This window comes from Onychostoma macrolepis, chromosome 02 (assembly GCF_012432095.1).
Source record: "Onychostoma macrolepis isolate SWU-2019 chromosome 02, ASM1243209v1, whole genome shotgun sequence".
Lineage (NCBI taxonomy): Eukaryota > Metazoa > Chordata > Actinopteri > Cypriniformes > Cyprinidae > Onychostoma > Onychostoma macrolepis.
The window spans coordinates 20,895,016-20,919,913 of record NC_081156.1 but is presented as its reverse complement, the minus strand read 5'-3'; the positions used below and the strand labels follow the sequence as shown (position 1 = coordinate 20,919,913).

At 36.7% G+C, this 24,898-nt stretch overlaps 1 protein-coding gene and 2 non-coding genes across 11 annotated transcripts; all 3 read left to right on the top strand.

The window, feature by feature from the left end:
- Nucleotides 1-24: 24 nt before the first annotated feature.
- puf60a (poly-U binding splicing factor a) lies at nucleotides 25-21,264 on the top strand. 9 transcript variants are annotated; one of them, XM_058747060.1, is made up of 14 exons: nucleotides 92-153; nucleotides 982-1,052; nucleotides 2,281-2,392; nucleotides 3,039-3,134; nucleotides 5,257-5,346; nucleotides 6,295-6,363; nucleotides 9,141-9,302; nucleotides 9,385-9,477; nucleotides 9,571-9,784; nucleotides 10,092-10,282; nucleotides 10,583-10,639; nucleotides 16,773-16,884; nucleotides 19,468-19,715; nucleotides 20,529-21,264. In XM_058747060.1, the coding sequence occupies exons 4-14, from the start codon at nucleotides 3,054-3,056 to the stop codon at nucleotides 20,826-20,828; spliced, it is 1,617 nt and encodes a 538-aa protein (XP_058603043.1). In that variant the 5' UTR covers nucleotides 92-153; nucleotides 982-1,052; nucleotides 2,281-2,392; nucleotides 3,039-3,053; the 3' UTR covers nucleotides 20,829-21,264. The 9 variants fall into 9 exon arrangements, with proteins under 9 accessions (XP_058603010.1, XP_058603067.1, XP_058603017.1 ...); XM_058747050.1 differs by having other exon boundaries at nucleotides 106-159; XM_058747034.1 differs by lacking the exon at nucleotides 2,281-2,392 and having other exon boundaries at nucleotides 71-153.
- LOC131533444 (small nucleolar RNA SNORA57) lies at nucleotides 3,291-3,423 on the top strand. The gene has a single exon (XR_009269110.1). It is a non-coding gene; the product is annotated as a small nucleolar RNA SNORA57 (small nucleolar RNA).
- Nucleotides 6,415-6,552, top strand: LOC131533441 (small nucleolar RNA SNORA57). Its single transcript, XR_009269109.1, has one exon. It is a non-coding gene; the product is annotated as a small nucleolar RNA SNORA57 (small nucleolar RNA).
- Nucleotides 21,265-24,898: the final 3,634 nt, after the last annotated feature.

Sequence of the window (24,898 nt, the reverse complement as noted above, 5' to 3'; positions counted from 1 at the left end):
GCTTTCCTCCAATCACAGCCTGATGGGCCACACTGCAGCTGCGCGCCTCTTACCTAACTTTCTCTCTCTCAGTATCGCGAGATTTCATAGTCTTCCTCGCTGTGTGGACGTTAGCGCTGGAAGGTGTGCTCTATGGCGGTGGCTGTTTCAGCGGTAAATGTAATATTTTGTTTAACTTCTCTCTTAATATACATACAGTAATATTTCAAATGCATATAGGAATGTTTTCGGACAGAGGTTTCATTTAAAAAGTTAGAAGAACAGGGGTATGGCTAACTAGCCTAGCGCACCGAGAGCGGGATTTTCTCCCTGGCCTGCTGATGCTGCTGCGAGGCTTTTCAAAATCACTGTGATTAAATTATCCTCGGCTGACCAAGTCATTTCTAACTGTTAGGATTTGTTTATAATGGTTGTTTTTAACGGTGCATTACTACGTTTGTAACCCAAACGCCTGCGCTCACTCGCTTTCTTCATTCGTTACATGAGCTAGCGTGTTAACCCGTTCACATTGTCCTCCATGAGCTGAACCAACTTCGCTGCTGCACGGCCCACAAGAAACTAAACGCTCCCGTTTAATGTGTTTACAGTGTTAAGATTTGTTTGCAGTATTCGCTTTTGAAGAAAAAAAAAAGTGCATTGCAGTGGAACGATCTTTTTGAGTGTGGAATTGAGTATCGTTAAACCCAACATTACATAAGGCCTAATGGCCGGTGAGAATGTATGGGACACATTCATACTTCATGACCACCTAGTCTGCGGTTACTTGATGTTAACATTAACTATGTAATGTGATTGTAGTAAATCAGAGCAGGTCGTTTAAATGTTTAATTTAGAGTCTCCTAACCAACGTTAGTCTGTTTACAGACATCTCAAAATCCATGCTATTATAAGTAGGTTGAAAAACATTCAAGTTCACCCTTTTAACTTGGGAAATGGGCGCAGTTTACATGAGTTTACTGAAACCTCTCTCTTTCCTTATAGACTCTGTATTGAACTGTAAAAGCTCCCCATATATAATCTCACAAGACACCCCAGCGGAGAGCAGGTGCTAGGTAAGGGGCCTATCCACTGCTCACTCCGAGACCACTCTTCCCCTTTGTTATGAAAGGGGTTTGCAAAGAACTTTTAATGTTTCTGATTGCTTTTCAGTTATGCGAGTATTACACATATTTGATAAACAACAGGTTGCATCAGGCAACCTGTACTTCCTTACTGTGTTGTTCAAGTGTCACCAGTATATGTAAAGTGTTACAGCTTTTAGGGAATGGAAAATTAAGTTTTATTTGCATAGTCAATACAAAAAAAGACATTTTCATTGGTCATTATTTGTCATCCAGGCCAGTCATAACATACTGGTAGCTCAAGTCCTGTAATTTTTGGACGTGTTTAAGCAATATGCACGTTCCTTGCACTAATATTCACAAATTGGGAAATTTTGTTGTCAGTCAAATGAAAGGAATAGTTCAGCTAAAAATGAATTAATTTAATTATTCCGATGTCATTCTAAACCTTTAGGACTTTATTCTGTGAAATGTAATAGGAGGAATTTTCATGGTTGTCCTCATTGCTTATTTCCATACAAGACTCATTTCAAGCTTTAAAAAGAATGTAAATATCATAAAAGCAGTAAGTGCATCTTATACTTTATACATATAAAGCTTCTTAAGTCAAACGAACCAAAATTTAAGTCTTTAATTAGTGAAGATCATCTGCCCTTAGTCTAGAAAAATCATATGGGTTTGGAACAACACGATCAAAGCCCTGTTCACACCAGGAATGATAACTAAAACAATAACTATGTAAGCATCCACACCTACAGACAATAATGTTTTGTTTAATTCTAAGCATGGATTTTGATTGGCTGTTAATGTTTTTGTTTGGTCAAAAAAAAGTTTTTTCAATAATACGGTTTCTAATTTTTTTATAGTTGTAGTGTGTCCCTGTTGTCATGCAATTAAAACGATTATTGAAATTTTATAGTTATCGTCCTTACTGTGAATGGGCCCGTAAGTCATAATTTTCATTATTTGGGTGAACTGTCCTTTTAACAATCATTGCCACAGAACTTATGTGTACAAAATATATTGCCTTAAGGTTTGTCAACCAGGGCTTCATGTCCTAAACATCTTAGGGACAACCTTTTTTTTCCCCCTGGATTTGGATGTCAGTGATCTCAAATTGTTGTCTCCCTACCCAGTTCTATTGTTCTAAGTAGGTTTGTGTTTTTCTTTTCCTTTTTTCTTTTTTGTCATTTCTCTCTATGTGTCGTCTGTGCTGTAGAACATATCTCTTGACTGTACTATATTTCCAAAGCCAATGGCAGAACTTTTTGGGTTCAAACCTCCTTAAGGGGGGGGGGCAGTGCACCACTCTGGAGTTCATTTGAGCAAAGGTACTTAAGTTTTCTCTTGTGTAGTAATCAATAAGAGGGCTCACTTTAGCATGTGCACTCTAAGGGTATATGGTCCTCCAGTGACCGACAGAATCAAATATCTCAGTGTTTCCACTGAGGGGAGAAGTCACCATGTGGTACAAATACATGGTTCCCCTTACAATATTGTGAGAAGCCTGTTAATTAAATGTATACAGAAGGCTCATTATCAACGGCCTTTCAGTTCAGTTTAAAATGACTTTAACAAAGCCCTATGCTAAACTGAAGGTGTCCAACATGTGCTGAAATCTAGAAAGCTGTTTTAGAGCAAGCTCAAAATGATCTAGAATCATTTGCAGTCATGTAAATATGAGAACTTGTTTCCAGCTCTAATCCTAATGCTTTTATATTTTTATGCATTTGCAAAAAAATTAAAATGGTAAAGAATTCACGTAAGATGCATAATTTATGCTATACTATGTTCAATAGAAATATTGTCCAGATTTATTGTATGACTGATGTAATCTGAGTTTGCTCTTAAACTAAATGGTTTTAAAGCTGTAAGTTGTCCAGTGTGTATTGCAGTCCAGTGTGTGTCTTGAGTAGATGTGCAGTTTGCCTGCAGCTCACGTTCATCAGGTCTGACAGATGCCTGTGCTCTGTGCAGGGAGGCGAGGCTCTGATGATGGAGAATGGACAGAGCACGGCCTCGAAGCTCGGCCTGCCGCCCCTCACCCCGGAACAGCAGGAGGCGCTACAGAAGGTGAGACTTTCCCCAGACACTGCTTCTGTATATGGCTACTGAAATCAGTGATATTGATGCATGACGTGACTTTACCATACTCCATAACAGTTATACACCAGTGTATCAGACAGAGGCTTTCATTTATAGTTTTGTGATTATTTTTTTCATGTCCTCCTAGCTTTACAAGCATGTGTTTGCTCAGTGCACATGTAAGCAAGCAGTGGACAAGAGCAGAACCAGTACTATGCCTTCGGTGCTAGTGGCATCTGATTATCTGCTAGTACTATTCTCAATAGCTGGGACACCATTTAAAGTGGACGATTATTCTCATTTAACATTTGTGAGTTTTAGCAGATTTCTGAAATATCATATGTGACACAAAATTTTAGAGATGAATGTTGGTGTACCTGAAGCAGGGCTTAACGTTAAGCCTTGATGTGCTTGTCTTTCGGACAAGCAAATCAGTCATTCATCGTATCCAAGTTAAAAAAAAAAGCAAAGAAAAAAGGATTTTTTTGTCGTAAATGTAATTTATTCTGAATCAATATTAGTGTTCTGTTAGCTTTTACTTAAATGAGCATATTTGTGATATTTGCCCTCTTCAAGTTTCCATTTTTTTTTTTTTTTGCTTTTATAAATGGTAATTTTATCCTAAACTTAAGTGTTCATCTTATGTCAAATTCTGAACTTTTATCAAAAAATATAATTAGGATCAGATACTAGGGCTGTTACCAATCAATATCAAGAGGAAGTGGCATTTAGATGCATTTACACCGACTGAATGAAGCTCAGAGGTAACCTGCATTTACATTGCAGAATTACTGCACAAATAATGGTGATACTAATGTTTTTACATTTTTTGAATATACAAATATAAAGTGTTGGTGAAAATGCAATGATACATGAAAATAAACCGCCAGTACTGTAGGTGGCAGCTGGTGGAGACTCTCTTAATGAGTAAGTAATTGAGTAGTTTATTCAACCAATTTATTAAAATGACTGATTCATTCAAGACAAGCAAAGAGCGTTTTAATGAGCCAAAAAGAATGCTCGTCACATCTCTGTTTATTAGGGCTGGGCGATATATCTCCCAGCCCTACTGTTTATCAATTTGCACTGGCTACCAATAGCTGCTCGCATACAATTCAAGGCATTAATGTTTGCCTACAAAACCACCACTGGCTCTCCACCCCTTTACCTAAATTCATTACTTCAGACTTATGTGCCCTCTAGAAGCTTACGTTCTGCAAGTGAATGTCGCTTTATTGTGCCATCCCAAAGAGGCACAAAATCACTTTCACAGACTTTTAAATTAAATGTTCCCTCCTGGTGGAATGACCGGCCCAACTCAATCCAATCCAAGCAGCTGAGTCCTTAGCCATCTTAAAGAATCGTCTAAAAACACATCTCTTCCATCTTTATTTGACCCTTTAACTCTAGCACTTTCTATTCTAATTCTATTCTTTAAAAATAAAATAAAATACTAATACTATCTTTTCTAATCTTTTTGTATTCTATCTATTTGTTTTCTTATTTATTATACAATTAACAAAAGCAAAAAAAGGCTTCTAACACTAGCTTGCTCTATTCTTTTTCTGTTCTGTTTTCTTTTTGTTCATTATATAATAAAAAAAACTTGCTACCTGTACTGCGTTAAGCTAACTGAGACTTGTTATAGCACTTGCGTATCATTGCTCTTTTGATTGCTTCCATTGTCCTCCTTTTTAAATCGCTTTGGATAAAAGCATCTGCTAAATGACTAAATGTAATCTGAACTGTTGACCCAATTTGTTCAAAAACACTGAATCAGTAACAAAACGCTGCTGTTAATTGCTTGGAGATGCGCAACTGTTCTGCTGTGATCTTTTATTTGAACTATTCTTATCAGTCAGTATTTTCTAAAATGCAAATTTCTTTAAATACTTGTTAAATGAGCTGTTGTATAAAATTTGCAATCGTGCTGATGCTTGGGGAAATTGAGATTCTTTCACTTGCCCTTTTCAAAAAATCCATTGGTGCCAGACACACGGACAAATGTTAAAGTCAAGTATCTCAAGATCTGGCTATTTGTGGTCCTGCTGAGTTGGTTTGAAGTTATTTTAGTGGGTATTTATTTAGTATTATGTGCTCTCAATTGTAGGCAAAGAAGTATGCCATGGAACAAAGCATCAAGAGCGTCCTGGTCAAACAGACCCTCGCCCATCAGCAGCAACAGCTTAGCAACCTACAGGTAAAAGTGCATGAGAACATGGGATAGATATAGTATTGAACTTTATTATGCTGAATATATGCCGATGTCACTCACAGCTTAGCCCAATTACATATGGTGCTTTTCCACTGCATGGTACGGCACGGTACGGTTCAGTACGGCTCACTTTTGGGGGGTTTTCCACTGGGTACAGTACCTGGTACTTTTTTTAGTACCACCTTGGCCGAGGTTCCAAGTGAGCCGTACCGTTACCAAAACGTGACGTGTAAACTCTGCTGATCACTGATTGGCCGGAGAAAATCGTCACTGCCTGCGTCATTGAACTTGCGGCACGAGACACAACAGACCCCGCTAGATTTAAATGAGCACAGCCAGCGAAGGATCGAACGCAACTGTTTTGAATGAGCGCACCTTTTTTTTAACAAGGAAAAATGGCTGTTTCGTTGTCTGTTGAGGAAGTACAGACTGTCCTCTCGTTGATAGGTGAGGAGCAGATCCAGCGAGAGCGTGATGGAGCAAGGCAGAATGAGAAGTTTTTCAGGAGTCCCGGCAGTAGGCGGCGCGACTATAAGGACACGTGATTAATCCCGCCCACTCTAAAGCGGTACTAAACTGCAGTGGAAACGCAAACAGAGTCGTACAACGCAGTGGAAAAGCACCTATAGTAGTTCTGTAACACTTTTTTTTTTTTTTTCAGATTTCTGAAAAAATATCATGGTGAAACTATTTGACATTTATTTGACAGTTATGAGGGAAAGATTCAGTTAGAAAGCGATTGTTGGGGAAAAAAACACCACAGTGTTATTAGTGTAAACACAATGTAATCATGATTGTAATTATGTATCATAATGTGAGTAATATGTTGTCTCAATGACCCTTTCTACTCTCATCTGACAACTTCCACCCGTGGTACAAAAAAAGCTGCACAACAGTGATAGACTTACCAAGTTGGTTTATTTTTCCTGACAGCTCCCTAATTCCCTTCAGATGGCCTCATTGACGATGGGCTTTGGAGATCCCCTCTCACCACTACAGTCTGTAAGTCCAACACAGTTTCTTCCAGTAATCTCATTAACCTTCATTGACTCCCCTCCTTCTGTCGGCATACATGTGGTTGTTCAGTACACGTGTGTGTAATGGGGAGGAGATAAAGAAAAGCCAGTGCTATGTCTTCGGTGCCAGCATGTTTATTGTCTGCTGGTTCTATCCTCAATCACTGGAACAAGCCTAACCCTGGGTTGTGACTAGAGATCGACCGATATATCGATTTACCGATATTTTTCCCCGATATTTAAGCATTTTACCATTATCGGATATTGGTTTTGTAATATCGGATTCACCTATAAACACCGCCATCTTGTGGGTGCTTTGAGAATTGCGCGCAGGATCGTCATTGCAGCGCGTCTGAGGGGAAACAAGACAACAACGGCATGCACAGGTACTTTATTTGCTGTAGTTAGTAAACGTTATTTAACATAACAGCCATTAATGCACAAATTAGATGTATTACAAAAATGCCTGCTATCCAGTTTATGCAGCTTGGCTCTTAGAAATGGAGACGAACTCACGGAGTCACGTAAGATAATCCGTCAAGTCCTGTCCCAATAAAGACGTAACTTTGTGTGAATTAAATATGCAGCCATGAATGAGCGCATGTTGGAAATAAAAGTGCTGAATTTAATTCTCTGTCTGTTGATGCTCATCATTAGTCTCGTGAAGCCGCTTTGATGCTCAGGAAATGCTCCAGCACGTCCACCGCATGTAACTTTTAACAAGACTCATTTGTTTAAAACACCCTAAATTGTATTAACATTTACTATATAACCATTATTTTGCTAATAAACATCTAAATAAATACAACTCTATGGAAATTATTTATTATCTCCACGAGCGATTGCCGTTCGAGTATAGTTCTGTGTAAATTCATAGATAAACTGCACTGTCAGCAGGCATTTCATAATCTAGAATGACAAAAACATTATTAGTAATTTTGATACAACATGCCAGTTGAGAAATGCAATAAAATATGTTTTGTTTGTTATATTCCAATGTTCCGGAGAATATTACTTAGTGAATTACTCTACAGTAGTTTAGTAGGCATACAAGCTGTTTAATAGGCTAAAAAGTGAAGTTTAAAATCAAGCTGATTTGACTTGTCCTTTATGTATTTTCTCCATTTGAAAACATTAGACCTTCTACCTTTATTTTGCTTATTTTTAATATTAGTGTTGCTGCTGATGCTTTAAGTAAAAGTTTTTTTTTTTTTGTAATATGAATATTAAATTTAACATGAAAGACTGCTCACTGATTTAAAGACTGTCATTTATTTACTTTATAACAGTATATAAATATTGGTTCTACATATCGGTTATCGGGCAAAGAAACATGCAAATTGGTATCAGTTCTAAAAAATCAATATCGGTCGATCACTACCTATGAATAGGGATGGGTACCGAGAACCGGTATTTTTTTTGGACCGGTACGTAATTGGGTCAATACCTGACTACCGATAAGTTTCAGGACAAACGATACTGTTATTGATACTTGCATTGTTTTATCTCAGTATACTTCAATGTTAATAACGAATTAGAAGCTGCTGCTTGTCATTTTCCTTCACTGAATAATGTGGTCGACGTTTGTTCGACGTGCATGTGATCTCCATGGGCATGTGTTTTTCAGTTTGCATGCAATCAGTCATCGCGGCAAGAGTGAAACATTCGAAAGTGTGGGCTCACATTACAAAACTAAGCAACAGCAGTGTCAGATGCAATATATGCAGTAGTGTAATAGTGAACAAAGGAGGCAACACTAGTAATATAATGAAACATTTACTAACAAAACACATCTACCTCAAGCAATGCACTGTATTTACTATGTCTCACGGCTCCAGCTCCAACTGCAACTTGCGAGAGACATTCACAAATGTTGATTCAGCGGTATAGTTACACTCACGAGACACTGCACTTATTCGCAATCACAAAAGTACATTATTTGCGTGCTAAAGCCTTGCGGTTAAACATTTCATTCATGTGCTTATTCAGAGAGCTTACACTGAAGCGTTCGTACATTAAAAGACCGGTCAAACAGCACCTGATTACTTGGTTATCGTCTGATTGCGCTAATACTGTTAAAAACACACAAAGTTTACATATAAACAGTTATGTCTAAAGTGAAAGTAAACTAAACATGCTGCTGATTGTAATTACAGGAATAGTTCACCAAAAAATTAATATTGTCATTATTTACTCGCTGTCATGTTGTACCAAACCTGTATTAATTTTTATTCTTGTGCTGAACACCAAAGAAGATATTTTGAAGAATGTGGGTAACCAAACAGGTGCTGGTCCCCACTGACTTTGATAGTAGGAAAAAAATATGGAAGTCACTGGAGACCAGCAACTGTTTGGTTTCCCACATTCTTCAAAATAACTTTTATGTTCAACAGAAGAAAGCAACTCATTCAGGTTTTAAACAACTTGAGAGTGAGTAAATGACACAATTTTCATTTATGAAAGTGTTTTTGGAGTGTTTTGAAATAGTTATTTCCTTTTAATGTTAATAAAATAAAACACAAAGAGAAAAATAACTCTCTGCTCTTGACTGAAGAATTTTAATAAAGTTGCTAAAGTTCAGCAGTAATAAAATAACTTTAAATTTTCAACAGCTTTTCACATCCTATCTTTTTGCACCAAATAGTATTGATAAGAGTATCGGTATCAGTACCGATAAAATGTAAACGATACCCATCCCTACTTATGAATGATGAGTATGTGCCTGGCATGGCCCCGTCTGATCAACTGAATTGTCCATTGCAGGTTGCAGCACAGAGGCAACGGGCACTAGCCATAATGTGCCGTGTTTATGTTGGGTCCATCTACTACGAGCTAGGAGAAGACACCATCAGACAGGCATTTGCTCCTTTCGGTCCCATTAAGAGCATTGACATGTCCTGGGACTCTGTTACATTAAAACACAAGGTCAGAAGGTTTTTTTTTTTTTTTACATTTTGTATTTTTCATTCTTTGTTTTTTAACTTACATTAAGCTACTCTTTCTCCAGGGTTTTGCATTTGTAGAATATGAAGTACCAGAAGCAGCACAGCTCGCATTAGAACAGATGAACTCCGTTATGTTGGGCGGTAGAAACATTAAAGTGAGTACTTCATAAGTTTAATAGCTTGTGATATTTGTTTTTCTAAATCTTTCATATCCAATAATGTCTGATCTCTTATTTCAACACTTGTAGGTGGGGCGACCAAGCAACATTGGTCAGGCTCAACCCATCATAGACCAGCTAGCCGAAGAAGCACGCGCCTTCAACCGGATTTACGTGGCATCCGTGCATCCCGATTTGTCAGACGACGACATCAAGAGTGTGTTCGAGGCTTTCGGAAGAATCAAGTCATGCACCCTGGCCCGCGACCCCACGACGGGAAAGCACAAAGGCTATGGCTTCATAGGTAAGCGGGCGGCTGCTACACCCATTCGGTTGCATATAAATGTATCTGACTGAGAGCAGTCAGTCATGGTAGAATGCTGTTCTCTACATGTCTCACAGGGGATAGAGAAGGGTGGGGGCAGGTTCCTCACATGCTTTCATAGTAAGTTTTTATTTCTGTTGTCGTTGTTTTCTTAGGCTCTGTTACGGACTTTTGTGCCATAAGTGCCCGCTGGTAATTACACAGTAACTGTCTCAGAGCTCTGGTAGATTAATGCTGAGTCTTCTTAGAAGCTGTTGAGTCTTAGTCCTCCTTGTTTCCCCTGTAGAATATGATAAGGCCCAGTCTGCGCAGGATGCCGTGTCCTCCATGAACCTTTTCGACTTGGGCGGCCAGTACCTGCGAGTGGGCAAAGCAGTCACACCCCCCATGCCCCTTCTGACGCCAACGACGCCAGGCGGCCTTCCTCCCGCCGCTGCCGTAGCGGCTGCGGCTGCCACTGCCAAAATCACAGCACAGGTGAGCATTTACACACCTTGATTATCTATTGTTAGTCAGGGAGAGAGTGTGTGTGTGTGTGCATGTGATCAGCTGCTTCCTTTGGCATTTAAAAGCCTTCCTTTGTAAAGTAAGGCAGCGTGATTTTTTTTAATTCGCTTAGCAGGCTAGAGCAGGCACTTGGTGCTGTATGTAAGGGCTTGATTTGAGTCAGCTTAGGCATTGACTGGCATGAAGACTCAGTTATGACACAGCATTACTTATTTGAGACAGAGCTTTTACATGCAGAAAGATAACATAGCATGTAAACTCCAAAAACAGATGGCATGGAATCTGTCCCAGCCGGAGAATCGGACAGAAGACTTCCTCAACTGTCTGGTAAATCCTTCAGGAAATTCTGTTCAAAGCACGCTGGTGCCTTTTTGTTTTGTGTAGAATATGAGTGTGGGGAGAGTCTTGTCTTCAAGACTTCCCAGTTACAGTGATGCCCATTGCTCTATAGTGTGCTAGGTAGAGAATGTTTACTAGACAGGCCATAAACTTGAAAGCTGAGCAGTTTTAGTTGCAGGTGACTTTAAGTAGCACCTCTGACAAAATTTTTCAGCTATATTATGCCTCATATCTGTAATTTGGGTTTTGGACCACAAAATGATGAATATAAAATTCTGGATGTCCGCTTAAACTTAAGGCTTTTCATGATAGTTCTTTGTTAATGGGTGTGCCTTTACTATTTTAATTGAGATACCTTTTTGGCATTTTCTATTGTGGGTTACTTCTATTTTAGTGAATTTTATTGAATCTATGCTACTGCATAGATCATGCTAAAATTGCCATATTATATGCTACTAAATATATATTGTAAATTTGTATGATCAGTGATGTAATTGTCCTGTGTTGTCTCATGCTTGTCATACATAGTTTAAATTATATGTTAAGCAGATAAATGTATAATTTTATAATTTATATAGTGGTGTCTAAATTAATGTATGGTTGTTAATTTATGAAGATTTCTAATGATCCTTTTAGCTTGTTTTGTCATATGTTCTTGACCTTTATTTCAGGTCTTGGGCCTAGTTGCATGAAATGCCTGAATGTTTAGATGCACAGACACTGTTAGAGCGGACACTTGACTGATGTGTTTGTCAAGCGACTTTCAAATTTCCTTTAGCTGTTAGCGTTTTGGCTGTTTTTTAATGTATATATTACTGTTCAAAAGTTTTTGTAAGATTTTTTTGTTTTTAAATAAAATGCATGCAGTCTTGGTGATCATAAATACTTTATAAAAATTTAGTATAGGGCTGGAACGATTCCTCGAGTAACTCGAATACAAAAAAATCATAGAGGCGAAATGTGCTTCGAAGAATCGTTTAGTTTGTTTACTAGGGATGCACTGAACTATGCCGCGCCGCGCCGCAGTGTTCAGGTTTCACTCTAATCACTGCACCTTGTGACGCTCCGTTCAATATTCCGCAAAAGCTAAGTGCGCTCAAATAACGCGCAGACAAGAAATTTCTATGTTGTATACTTGTTCCTGTTTGCAGTAGTGACATGCTGTAATACAGCTGTACTGGGCAACTCTAGTAAAATCTCCTTCACTGATCTGCTCCCCGTTACGCCTGCTCACATGCGCTGATAATAATAGCTTTGCCAGGATTTTTATACGTTTACTTGATATTTCTTTACACAGAATCATCATTTCTATTAATTTCCCACTGATTTACGCGATCTGATAAGCATTGATTAGTATTTCGCGATCATATCTCTGTATGAATGAATGGCAGAGACGCGCGTTTTCCTTTACCACACTGAAGCGCGCGTGACGCTCGCGGTGATTTCAGCGTCTGCCGTCTCATTGAGGACATAAACACACGAACAACATCTCCAGAACTGCTCTGAGAGTCACTTCACGAGCGTTTCACCGTTTCATTTAAGTAAAACTAGCGTCATATCATATACACAGAAATGTAAAGGTATTCACAGCAACCCGTCAAAATAAAAGTCCGGTATAATTTGAAGACATTGCAGCAGAAATATATTAATATTGTTCAGCAGAATGTACATATTGCTACTACTAAAATTATGAAAACTTTATTTTCAAGGAATGATCTCACAACATTTCTTCCGTTTTAATTTGAATGGTAAATCCCCTTTGTTTGCCAAAAAGTTTAATTTTCAATTATTTAAAGATAAATAAAATAGTTGTATGCCTCCATTTGATAAACAGATACACAACACAGAATTTGAGGAAAAAGAAAACATTTTATAAGGCTATTTTAAGAATAAATAACAATAAAACAACTTTATAATTGTCATTTTCTTTAATCATAGCTATATTTAATATAACACCTAAAATGTTGCGTGTAAAAAGTTTTTCAGCCACTTGAAGGGTCGGTACATTGTGCGCACAATGCACATGATCAGGATGGTACCACCTCTGCCGCATTTTGAGAAAGGAAAAACCCTGTTTGCAGGACTACATTATTTGGATAATTAGTCAAAAACAACAACAGTTATGTCTGATTCTGTTGAATAGAACTGAATAAAAATAATACATTGATATTCAATATTAATATATTTTCTGTCCAATTTTCTTTTGATAAAAGTGTGGTTATTTTATTGGCTTGTGTTTTCTAAACTGTCATTAGAATTGAGTTAAATTAAAAAGTCTTAAACTACTTTATATTGTTGAATAAAAAAGCAGTTTTGGTTTTCGACCAAGCATATCCAGAATTTTCGGTTTCGGCCCAGATTTTTCATTTCGGTGCATCCCTACCATTTACTGTAACTACATACAGAGCACTGTGTTTGCAACCACATGCTCCTTTAAATGATTACACACACACACACCAGTATGCAGCGAGACATTTAAGAGGGTTTACTTTAAATTCATGTTGCTGAAAAAATGTGTTAATAAATGTTGTGTGTGGACTCTTGTTTTTGTTCCACTTTAGCCTCCTGCCCACTAATTTTTGCCTCTTACAAAAGCCACAAAGCCTTCTAAGAAGACAGTAAAGGCTTTTATCACACCTGACCTGTAGTTAGGCTGAAACTTGGATAAACTTGAAACTAGTTAAGTTGCACAATGTTTAGGTTTTATTACTATTTATTTTTTTATTACTATTATTTTGATAGTAAATAAGTTTTAGGTCTTAGTTTTAGGTTGTACTATGTTTACCTTTTTTAAAGTAATTTGAAATAGATTTTTATATTTGTATTTGCATTTTGAATGTAATATGGCAATTAAATGCACTAAATGGGTTAAGTTTTCACAGTTATTAATATGCAATTTCAGCAATAGAAGTGTTAATTTTTCTAAAAAGGAAACCAATTGCTTTCTCTTGTATATTTAGTATTGCTCTTTATTAAAGAAAGTTCTTAACCGATTACGCGATTAATCGATAGAATGTTCGGTAGAATACTCGATTACTAAAATATTCGATAGCTACAGCCCTAATTTAGTAGATAATATAATTTTTATATATAATATAATTTGTAATCTAAAATTTACAATTTAAAATAGGGCTGCACTGAAATGTAAAATTCTTGGCCGAAGCCAAACAAAATGATTCGCTGTACCCAAGCCTGAATACCGAACACGGTTTTTCACATTTTTCCCCGTACATTTTGCCTTTTTTTTTTTTTTTTTTTCACTATTGCATAAATTTAAATTACCCAAAATGTGCTTTTTACTGTTTTTCATAGCTTTTCAAAGAAAAAATCGGTAACAAAACAATAATGTAAAAATATTTACTTTACACTGAACATTTTTTAACATTCTAGCAGACCATACCAACAAAGCACAATTATTTAACTTAAAATTAAGTTAGTAAAATATTTTTGGGCCATTTGAGACCCCCTTCTTAAATCAGTCATGTATTTTTTACTGTACAAATAAATGCAGCCTTGCTGAGCAGAAGAGAATTCTTTTAAAACATTAGAAATTTTACAGATCCCAATTTGAAGACTGTGTGAGTGTTATAATAAATGTATTAATAGAGCTGTTGTAATTATTATCATTATTGTCTTATTTTATTTTAAACATGCATAAAAATATTATTGAGCAGCTGACGAGTAACACTGTTTCAGTGCAGATTTGGACTTTGAACTCTGGCTAACAAGCAGACACGCGTGAGCTCGTGCAGCGCTGTTTGAATACATGCAATCTGTGTGTGTATTAGAAAACAACATTCTGCAGTTTATTTACTAATTGTTTAAGGCCATTTCGCAATTTCAATCATCAAACAGTACCCAGCAACAACCACCCTTCCTCTTCTCATCGAAGACATGCGATGCAGCACTGAACAAGTCTCTCGCTGTCGGTTTGTAATGATTTTTGTGTCTTTCTCGGACAGTTTTAAATACTTTCACACTGACGTGTTTGCTGCATTAGTGCACGCCTCTATTTGATCGCATCACGTCATTGTTCGGTACTGTTTATTTTAGTCTCTTCGTTTATTCGGCCGACCACTGAAAGAGCTATTTTTGGCCGACAGTTTCGGTTGCCGAACATTTGGTGCATCCCTAATTTAAAACCTTTTTTTCTCTTAATCTATTTTAAAATAATTCATTTCTGTGTATCTGCAGTGCTGAATTTTTATCAGCCTTTACTTCAGTCTTCATTGTAACAGGATTCTTCAGAAATCAATTATTAATTGTAAACCAATTATTATCAATGTTGAAAGCAGTTATGCTGCTTAATATTTTTGTTTAAACCATGATACATTCTTTTCAGGATTCTTTGATGAATAGAAAGTTTAAATTTTAAATCAAATTTAGGGTTTTAGTTTGCTTAAAAGGCCTAACTCGTATTGTAGTTTGCTGATTTTCATCTATTAACACTCTTTAGAGTTTGAAGCCTTCTAGGTTTTCTATATAGGCTAATGAACAAAATCCAACTTTGCTTCAGAAATCATCAATTTTTGAAGTGTGTTGCCATATATAATTTGTATGCACAAGTGGTTAAGGGACAGCTGAGGATATAGCACAAGAACCCATGTTGACTGGGTATAACCTTTTCTGCTGTGAAAACCTTAAAGAGTACTCTGAGACTGTATACTACAGATATTTTATTGCTTAATGCTAACAAAAATAAATTTTCTCAATTAGGGATGCTCATTTTGGTTAACTTTCTCAACTGACAACCGCTGCTCGTTATCCAAACATTAAGCGTTAACTGATAAGATTAGAATATTAAATAAAAAAAAATTGAATGGACGCTTGTCTATTTTTTATATATATATATATATATATATGTGTATGTATGTATGTGTATATGTGTGACCCTGGACCACAAAACCAGTCATAAGTGTCAATTTTTTCGAAATTGAGATTTATACATCATCTGAAAGCTGAATAAATAAGCTTTCCATTGATGTATGGTTTGTTATGATAGGACAATATTTGGCCGAGATCTGGAAAATCTGGAATCTGAGGGTGCAAAAAAATCAAAATATTGAGAAAATCACCTTTAAAGTTGTCCAAACGAAGTTCTTAGCTATGAAAATAAAAATGGATAATTTTGACACATACAATGTATTTTTGGCTATTGCTACAAATTATACCCCAGTGACTTAAGACTGGTTTTGTGTGGTCCAGGGATATGTATGTGTATATATATATATATATATATATATGTGTATATGTGTGTTTTTGAGAAAAACAGTGAAACAAATTGTCCTACACTAAATATTTTTCACGTAAAAGAGCAGATTAAGATGACGACAAAATGAAACGCGCACTGAATTTTTTTTTTTTAGGAGCTTTGAAGAACTAGTATATTATTTTCTTTTCTCGTCAGAAATAAAAAAATAAATAGCAGGCCAACCTTAGTGCACAACATGTGTAGTTTTTATTTTAAAAAAGTAACATGTCGATGTGCTGTGGGGATGGGCTGGAGCGGAGCCCGTAGAGCTTCATTGAATATAATGGAACTTTGTGAGATCACGATAAACTAAGATGAGTGACAGCATTTTAGTAATTATAAGGAGAGCGCTCATTGCAGGCTTTTTAGGCTAAAGTCCATTCGAAATTTGAATAAATTAATTCCTGGATTCACTCTTCGATAACCATTTATCCAGTACTGCCACTTGCCATGGTTTCGTTTACTACTTCGGTTAACTAAGTGAAAGTGGAGCAGGTACTTGCTTAACTTGAGGTAACATATAGAATGTTTTTCCTTAATGTCGCAAACTTAAACCATTTAAAGGTGGTTTTTTTTTTCTTTGTAACAAAGTATTAATCGGTCAAAATTCTTATTTTTGGTTAACTGCTAAACAGTCAATATGAGCGTTCCTATTCTCAATAGCCCTAAGCTCAAACTTCCCATTTTTATGCAGCTGGCCCAAGGCTTGTCTGTGTGTGTGAAGGTCGGTCTGTCTGTCTGTCTCTTGTCCTGTCCTGTCCTGTCCTGTCCTGTCCCGTGACGTGCTTGTCCACTCGTGTTGGTGTTATGTGTGCTTTTAACGGGCGCTGTCCAGGCGGTGTTCCTATATGTCCCACTCTGTTCTTCCAGGAAGCGGTAGCAGGAGCATCTATTCTGGGGGCGATGACTGCGGGGACGGGCCTGTCCCTGCCTCAGCTCCCACAGGCCGTCATGGCAGCTCAGGCCCCAGGGGTCATTACAGGTAGGTGGATTCAGAAGTTGTTTGTAACATCATTACTATTTTGTCAGTACTGTGGCCCTCTACAACAAAGTGTTTTCACTGGTGTGCCTTAATCGTGTTGTATGTCTTCAGTATTTTTGTTCTGCATGTGGTTGACTTGTGTTGTGTAAGAGTGGGGCCTTTCACTTGGGTTTAGTTTGCATGAATGATAGCATTTCATGTATTGTTTTTGAAAACAGGATTGTTAGGAACATGTACAGGAGTCCGACTGAAAGATAATTACAAACACATGCCTTATTTTTCTTTTAAAGCCCTTATTCGGCAGGCATGTCCTCCTACACATTACTTAGGGCTACACAGTGTAGGTCAGATCACTAATTTTAAGTGGTTGTACTCAGACCTGTCTGTTTGTTTTACTTCTAAACACTGTCCATGATCTCCCGTTTCCACATTAGCTTAAATGTGCACAATCTCTCTCTCCCTCAGGTTTCTGTTGTCCTACACAGTACTCAGTTTAACGTGGCCTGTCGTGGGACGTGTCCACTAATAGATTTCTCTTTTATTTTCTCTTCTCTCCTTGTCTCTCTCTCTCTTTCTCCTTTTTTCTCTCCTTTCTTCCCCTCCCTGTCTTTATTCTCCACATTCGCCATGACCCTTCCCCTTTGCTGCACACTGATCAACCAAGTTTGAAGAGGACTGTTTCTAACCCCTCCCCTCATAAACAAATCTCTCATTCCTATTGGCCAGTGAGTCTCTCAGATCCTGTGTGTTTTTTTGTTTTTTTGTGGAATTGATCTTGAAGCCAAGCCCAGAGAGAACAGATGTTGCATCAGAGGGGCAAAGTGACCCCATCTTATTTTTATTTTTTTAATGTTTTGATTAAATGCTCAACATTATAATCACAGAGGGAAGAAGCAAGCAGGTATAGAGGAAGAATGTTGAAGCACTTTCCAGAACTGTCTGATTTCTACATGGTGTTTTTTTTTTTAGTTTTTTTTTTTTTTATGAACGATTTCTGTGAAAAAGTTTTCTGTTAGGAATGGTTCAGCCAAACATTTTGAAATTTAAATCATTATTCAGTCAAAATATTGACATCCGTTCTAGCACTCCTTGGCACTGTAATTCATTTTCATTCACTAATTGAACATTGTTGACAAATTGATTCTCAAGTTTATCTCACTGACCAAATATGATCCAGTCATTAGTTAACATCTCACTGGAGGGGAAGATTATTGGTAAAGCACTTAAATGTTAATTTTCCATATTAATTCTGAAGACAGCATCATTGTGGATCAGTCGAAACTAGGGATGTAATGGTATAAAAATTTATCATGATTATAGTGACCCAAATTATCACGGTTATCAGTATCATCACAGTACTGTTAAAATGTGCTGGAGAGGTTCAAAAAGTACCAGAACATAAATCGCTTCAAGTTTTATATTTAAAAATCAACAAACAACAAATAAAATGACTTTTGTTTGCATAATCACTAAAACAATAACATTACCAATGATGTTCGGATTTTAAATGACAACAGTTTAATAGCATGTTCAAATATCTAATATAAATGTTCAAATAAAGCTTTGAAAAAGTTTCATAAGGTAAATCTCACATTTCAGCCTTTAAATAAAGAAAAGGATCAAGTCAAAATGATAATTGATTAATAAATGATTATGATCAGTCAGTGCAAGTTTCTTTCAGTTTAAACACCTCAGACTTAGATTTTAGTCTAGGACTTGGCTTAAGCCTCGCCTGTGAAACCGGGGGTATATGCATTTTATCTGCTCCATAAATAATTCTACATAACTTACCTGAATTGTTTAAATGTGTAGAATCCATAAGCTTGTTTTTCATCAACCGGTCAAAATTTACAGCAGGGCATGCCAATTCGGTCCATTTTTGGCCAGACAGAAACTGCACACAAGCTGAATGTAAATATAAGTCTCTGTAAATCCATTCACTGACAGCAGGTGGTGCTTATGGAAAAGTTGAATTACAGTTTCCTGTAAACTCAGTGGACAAAGCAGGATTGCGATTAAGAACACTTCCTTTAGGTATTACATGGAGCAAAGATGAAAACAAAATGCTATTGAATCGTTTCTGAAGACAGTCAGAACCTTCAGAGGTACATTCATATAATTAATTCATTCATATATTCATTGTGTAATTCCCTTAGCACTCTTTTAAAACCTCCCAGCTTTTCCGCTCTATTTTCACTCAAAACGAAACTACTTAGTTACTTAAAACTGTGCTTTATGCTGGACAGTATTTATTTATCGTGAGTTCAAATTACGGTAATCGAATACAGTTTTAAATGATGATTAAAATATGAAATGGTAATACTAACCATTGGGAATTTTATCATGATTTATCATCAAACCGTTAATCGTTACATCCCTAGTCGAAACATACTTGACTGACTTTAAACCAATCATCGTATTTGTGTAAAAAATAAACTCAGATTTTTGTTAGGGAACAGTTCTTAAGGCTGTAGAGTCTGGTAAAAAGCCTCTTTCGCTCACACAGAGAGGGATTGTATAGGTGTCTAGCAGAAATTCGTGTGTCAGACCACAGTTAATATACTGACTCCTGTTTCTGTGCAGGGGTGACACCAGCGCGGCCCACGCTCCCTGTTGTGCCTCAAGTGGGCCTTGTGAACCCAGTGTTGGCCTCTCCGCCGTCACTGTCAGCTGCTGTGGCTGCAGCCCAAGAGGCAAAGAAGGAAAAAGAAGAGGAAGAATCTGCTCAAGACGGCACGGGTCAGGAGATGCTCAGTGAACAGGAGCACATGAGCATCTCTGGCAGCAGTGCCAGACATATGGTCATGCAGAAACTGTTGAGGAAACAAGAGGTTAGTTCTCAATTAATTAAAATAACTGGGTTCTCAGGGCTCTACACCTAAGAGCAGAGTCAAAAATTTAGGAGCACCTCCTGATCAATGACAGAAATGACCTGATTTTTTTTTTACCTTTATAAAGGCATTTTTTCTAACCTTTTTAAATGTCCTTGTTTCAAAACCTTTAAAACTGTTTAATTAGGTTCCGAGGAGGAATGAATGCATTTAAGTTCATAACAATGTTATAAAATTAATGTTTTAATGTTTTGAATATAGAAATATTAAATGATTTAACTGAAATTAGACTTTAATGAAATTACACTAAAACCACCAGTAGGTGGCAGCAAGTCATTGTTTTTGTCACTGATCGATTAGTTCAAACAACTGAATCATTCAGGAACAAATGACTTTATGAATGGGTCATTGAATCTTTGACCTACTAGATTCTGTCACTTATCTCAGTTCATCGCAATCTCACAAATATCTGTTGTCTACACTGTGCAATGAATCTTTTTTTACACAGTGTCCACACTCACTTTGTTATAATGAGAGGATTCACAAGCTTCAAGAGCTCGGCACTGAACAAAAAGTCTTGTGTTTTGGTTGCTGAGTTGAGTCTGACTAACCGAAACGCCTCTGATTGGCCACTGCATTCAAGGAATCAACAGATATATCTGTGATTGGCTACACTGCTTAGCGCTGCAAAAACATTGTAAATAGAAACTGTTGATGCTGTCCAGAGTGCAAACACAAATACACTTGTTTGGAAAGTGTGTTCCGCCATTATGCTATTATTAGTTTTAACACTTCTGTATGCTCTGTCCACAGTCTACGGTTATGGTGCTCAGGAACATGGTTGGACCTGAGGACATAGATGACGATCTGGAAGGAGAAGTAACGGAGGAATGTGGGAAGTTTGGAGCTGTTAATAGAGTGATCATCTATCAGGAGAAGCAGGGCGAGGAGGAGGATGCTGAAGTCATTGTCAAGATCTTTGTGGAGTTTTCAGCGGCATCAGAGATGAACAAGGCCATTCAGGCACTCAACAACCGCTGGTTCGGAGGTCGCAAGGTCATTGCAGAGGTGTACGATCAGGAACGGTTTGACAACAGTGACCTCTCTGCATAGACTGTCAAAAACACATCCTACCCTTCATATCCTTCTCTTCTCTCTCCATCTCTCCCTTTCCTCTTTCTCACTTACACAGACGCAGCCGCCAGCCACTCTTCCCAGTGGTATTGGCTTCTCTTTATAACTTGTAATTATTTTTTATCGATGTTGATATTAATATTATTAATGATCCCTTCTTGGGACAGAGGCAAGGAAACGCTCATGAATATTTTTTTTTATTATTGTTACTGTACCTTAATGTGAACGACTGGATGCACCCCTCCCCTTCCCTCCTTTTTTGGGTCATTGGTTTACTTCCCATTCCATCAGTCAGATGTTCTTCAAATTCAGTTGCTTTGTCATTTTTCCCCCTCTTATTGTTTAAAATATTGTCATTAGCCTGTTATGATGCTCTTGGTTTCAAATGTCAGAACAATAAATTCTTCAAATATGACACTTGGGTCTGTTTCAGTCTTTTCTCTTTATGAAATAGTATGGAAGCTTGTTGTAGTGAAATGCATTTAAACGGTGCTTGTTTTTGTGATCATTGTCCTCTGTTTAGAACAGTAACAGGCACTGGAATTATGGTTAAAGTGAAATAAACGTATAAATGGTGGATACAAATGCAGCCGTGAGTCAAGGGTAATATTTGCATATGTTGCTTTGAGTTCAAATCAAACATTCAATGTTTTATCAGGGGTTGTGTACTTTTCATTTGTACTTTGAAAGCAGAAAAACGGATGGCAGACATCAAATAAACCTTAAATTCATGCTGCATGTCCTTGAGAATCTCAAATTTAATTTTTTTTTTTTTTTTAAATAGACTAATACATCACTAACATATACAACTGCACTGATTATGCAGCCTTTTTTTTTGTTTGTTTTTGGTACAGTTGATCACGGAGTATGAAATATAAATTTCAAAATGCTCAAGTTAAGTTAGAATAATGTTGAAAGTCCTCATTACTATTTAAGTAGTGAATGTTTTAGGTGTATTTGTCAGTTGAAAAAGTTTTTTTTTTTTTTTAATTGCATACAGAATTTTTCATCAACTGGTTCCAAGTTATTTAGGAAATTAATTTGATATGGAAATAGACAAGCATACCTATGACACTAGGGGTGGGAATTATATTTAAATGTTTGGTGGGGAATAATACTGTTTTATACACAAGTGCGATGGCATGGAATAAATTACCAGGGTCATTAAAGGGTTTAAAAATATTCAACAAGTTTTAAAAGAGCTGTTGAAGGATGGCTTTTTGGTGATTATAGATGAGTTGGTGAAATGTTCTTTGTAGCAAAGACTATTTGCAATGCTAGTTTTGTCAGTTGTGTTTTTATGACCAAAATGTTTAAATTCTTTATTTGTCTTACAAAATGTTGCTATACAGCTCATACATTTAAAGAATTTATGTACTGACACATTGTGTTCCCTTTATTCCTGATCTTTTCTTTACTTGATCTTAAAAAGTTCTTTAAAGCAACTTAAATTTACTTTATAAAACCTGCACAAACCCTCTATTTTCATGATCTTAGGGGAGGACCTCTGCTTACAAAGCAGACCAATCACAGCTGTTGTGATCTGTGTAGACGTGACAGCAGTAACAGATTCTGAAAATCAGCACATCTCTTCAGTTACTGGTCAAGATGAGAGGCTTACTGTTCCTGCTTAGCGCTCTGTTCCTGCTGCAGTCAACAAAGGGAACGGAATATGATAAGTTAGACGATCATGACAGAAAAATTGTTGACAAGGCAATAAAACAAGGCAACAAGGATCACGGAAAAGTCAAACATCTTGACTATCACACCATTATCAAAACAGTAAGTTATTTCATAAGCTGTAATTTATTGGTTTGTTTTGATTATTCGTTTTCTGTGCATGTGCCTTAAAATTCTCTATAAAATGTTTAAGCTTCTCCTACATGTATATTTGGTTGTCATTTTTATGCAAGAGTTACATGCACCTGTATCTTTCCCATTTATGACAGCATAACAATATGCTCAATGTGATACTGAGACCCACCTCATGTGACAGCACAACAGAGAGTGTCCATCAGAAAGGATGTAAAATCGAAGACAAGAAAGTAAGTATTCACTATCTATCTGAGAATGATTGTCTAAATGCCTGTAGAAGTCATTGTAGAAAAACCTGACAGTTTCATACATTATTTTTTATTTTATTTCTATGGTATTTTTTCAGCCTCAGGTTTCCTGTATTGATTGTAATGGAACCATGAAACCATGTTTACTTCTTAGACAAAAGGAAGAGGTAAATCACATATTACTATATTAGTCCATGGGGACAAAACCCTACATTCACAGAACACCATCATGATTCAATCTCTTTATTGTCAAGATATTCCTTCACTAAATGGTTCTTACACTTCTTCCAGATAAGAAAAAGATTGGAGGAATGTAAACAGATTCATCGTACTGGGGCAGCACATGCACTTTTCCGAAAAGGAGAAAATGAACAGCAAAAAAATGGATGTCTTGGATGCTTCTGAGATGTAAAACGGATCAAGGACATTTTCAACTGGCCATTTGAAAAAAAATAAAATAATAATTTATATATATATATATAAATGAAATGTAACGTGTGAAGGAATTTTTAAATTAATCATAAATTCCTAAATTAATCATAACTAACATTTTTTTTTTCTTGCAGTCTTAATATTTGTATGCTTTTGAGTAGGCCTATTGACCCGAATATAAGACGATGTTTTTTTCTTGGAAATGCATCTGAAAAAACGCGGTCGTCTTATATTCGGGGTCTAGACTTTGGCATGTCAGTAACTTAATACACCCACAACAATAGGTGGCGCCAAAAACGCATATAAGGAGTGTGCCATGAAATATGTAATGTAATGTGTGTTGTAAAGATCGCGAGCGAAAACAAAACAAAAAGAAAAGCTTACAGCGGCACGAGTCGTGACTGTCATGTTAACCTGATGGAACCAAACTTCCTCTGTAAGTGATTTTAAAACATGACAGTACCCAGATTTGAAGACTACAATAAGATTTCACTTCTACTGATAATAAAATGTTGGTAGGCTACTATGTTATGGATAGCCTAAATGTTATATAATTCAGATGGACTACCTGTTATTTCAATGGTATATCAAAAAGTGTATATTTTTCAATGTCATTGTTGGTACATTTTACCAGTATTTACCATACTTTCAAAACAAAAATTAAAATAGGAAAAATATGCAATTTGAAAATAATTTAAGAAAAAAAATGTGTTTTACAGAGAGAAAAACAAACAAAAAAAAACAAGATATATGGTTTTCAAAAAGCCTTTTTCCAAAAGGTACATCTGGAAAAAGGGGGGTCGTCTTATAATCAGGGTCGTCTTATATTCGGGACAATACGGTAATTCAGATGGTATATCAAAAAGTGTATATTTTTCAATGTCATTGTTGGTACATTTTTACCAGTATTTACCATACTTTCAAAACAAAAATTAAAATAGGAAAAATATGCTCTGTACTAAATGTCTTCAATACTTGAGCCAAAGTTAATGTGTTGCAATAACGGATATATATGGACAAGGCAGCTAGACGTCTGTCAAAAAAATAACCATAACTCGTGACTTGAGTAACAAGCAAACATGAAGAACCAGTTGTATTATATTAGACAATAATGATGCCATGCACATATATGCAATATAAACTGTTGTGTACTGTTGTATTGAGGTCCTCCTGGCCGTGATGGTTACTGGTTTCTGCGGCAGTTATCAGAGATCTTAGTCCTGAGTGATGGGGTACATAGGGGGCAAGACGATGTTCGACTCAGATTGAGACACTTAGGCATTAACAGTAATTCTTAACTGAACTGTCTAAAGCCTGGTTCTCCAGTGCGGTCAAAGAAGTCACCTGAGGATAATTTTGGTGTAGTAGGGAAACACTTGGTTTATAAGGTGCAGGGGAATTTCTACCACACATGAAAAATGTAGGCTACTTCTCTGTTATGATTGAGTGGTCCAAACAAGCTGTCAAAAAACTTTGCTGCAGTATAGAATTAGAAGTGCTACAGATTCTACACTCATCTGATCAAAGTGATGGTGTTTAGATGCTAGAGATCTG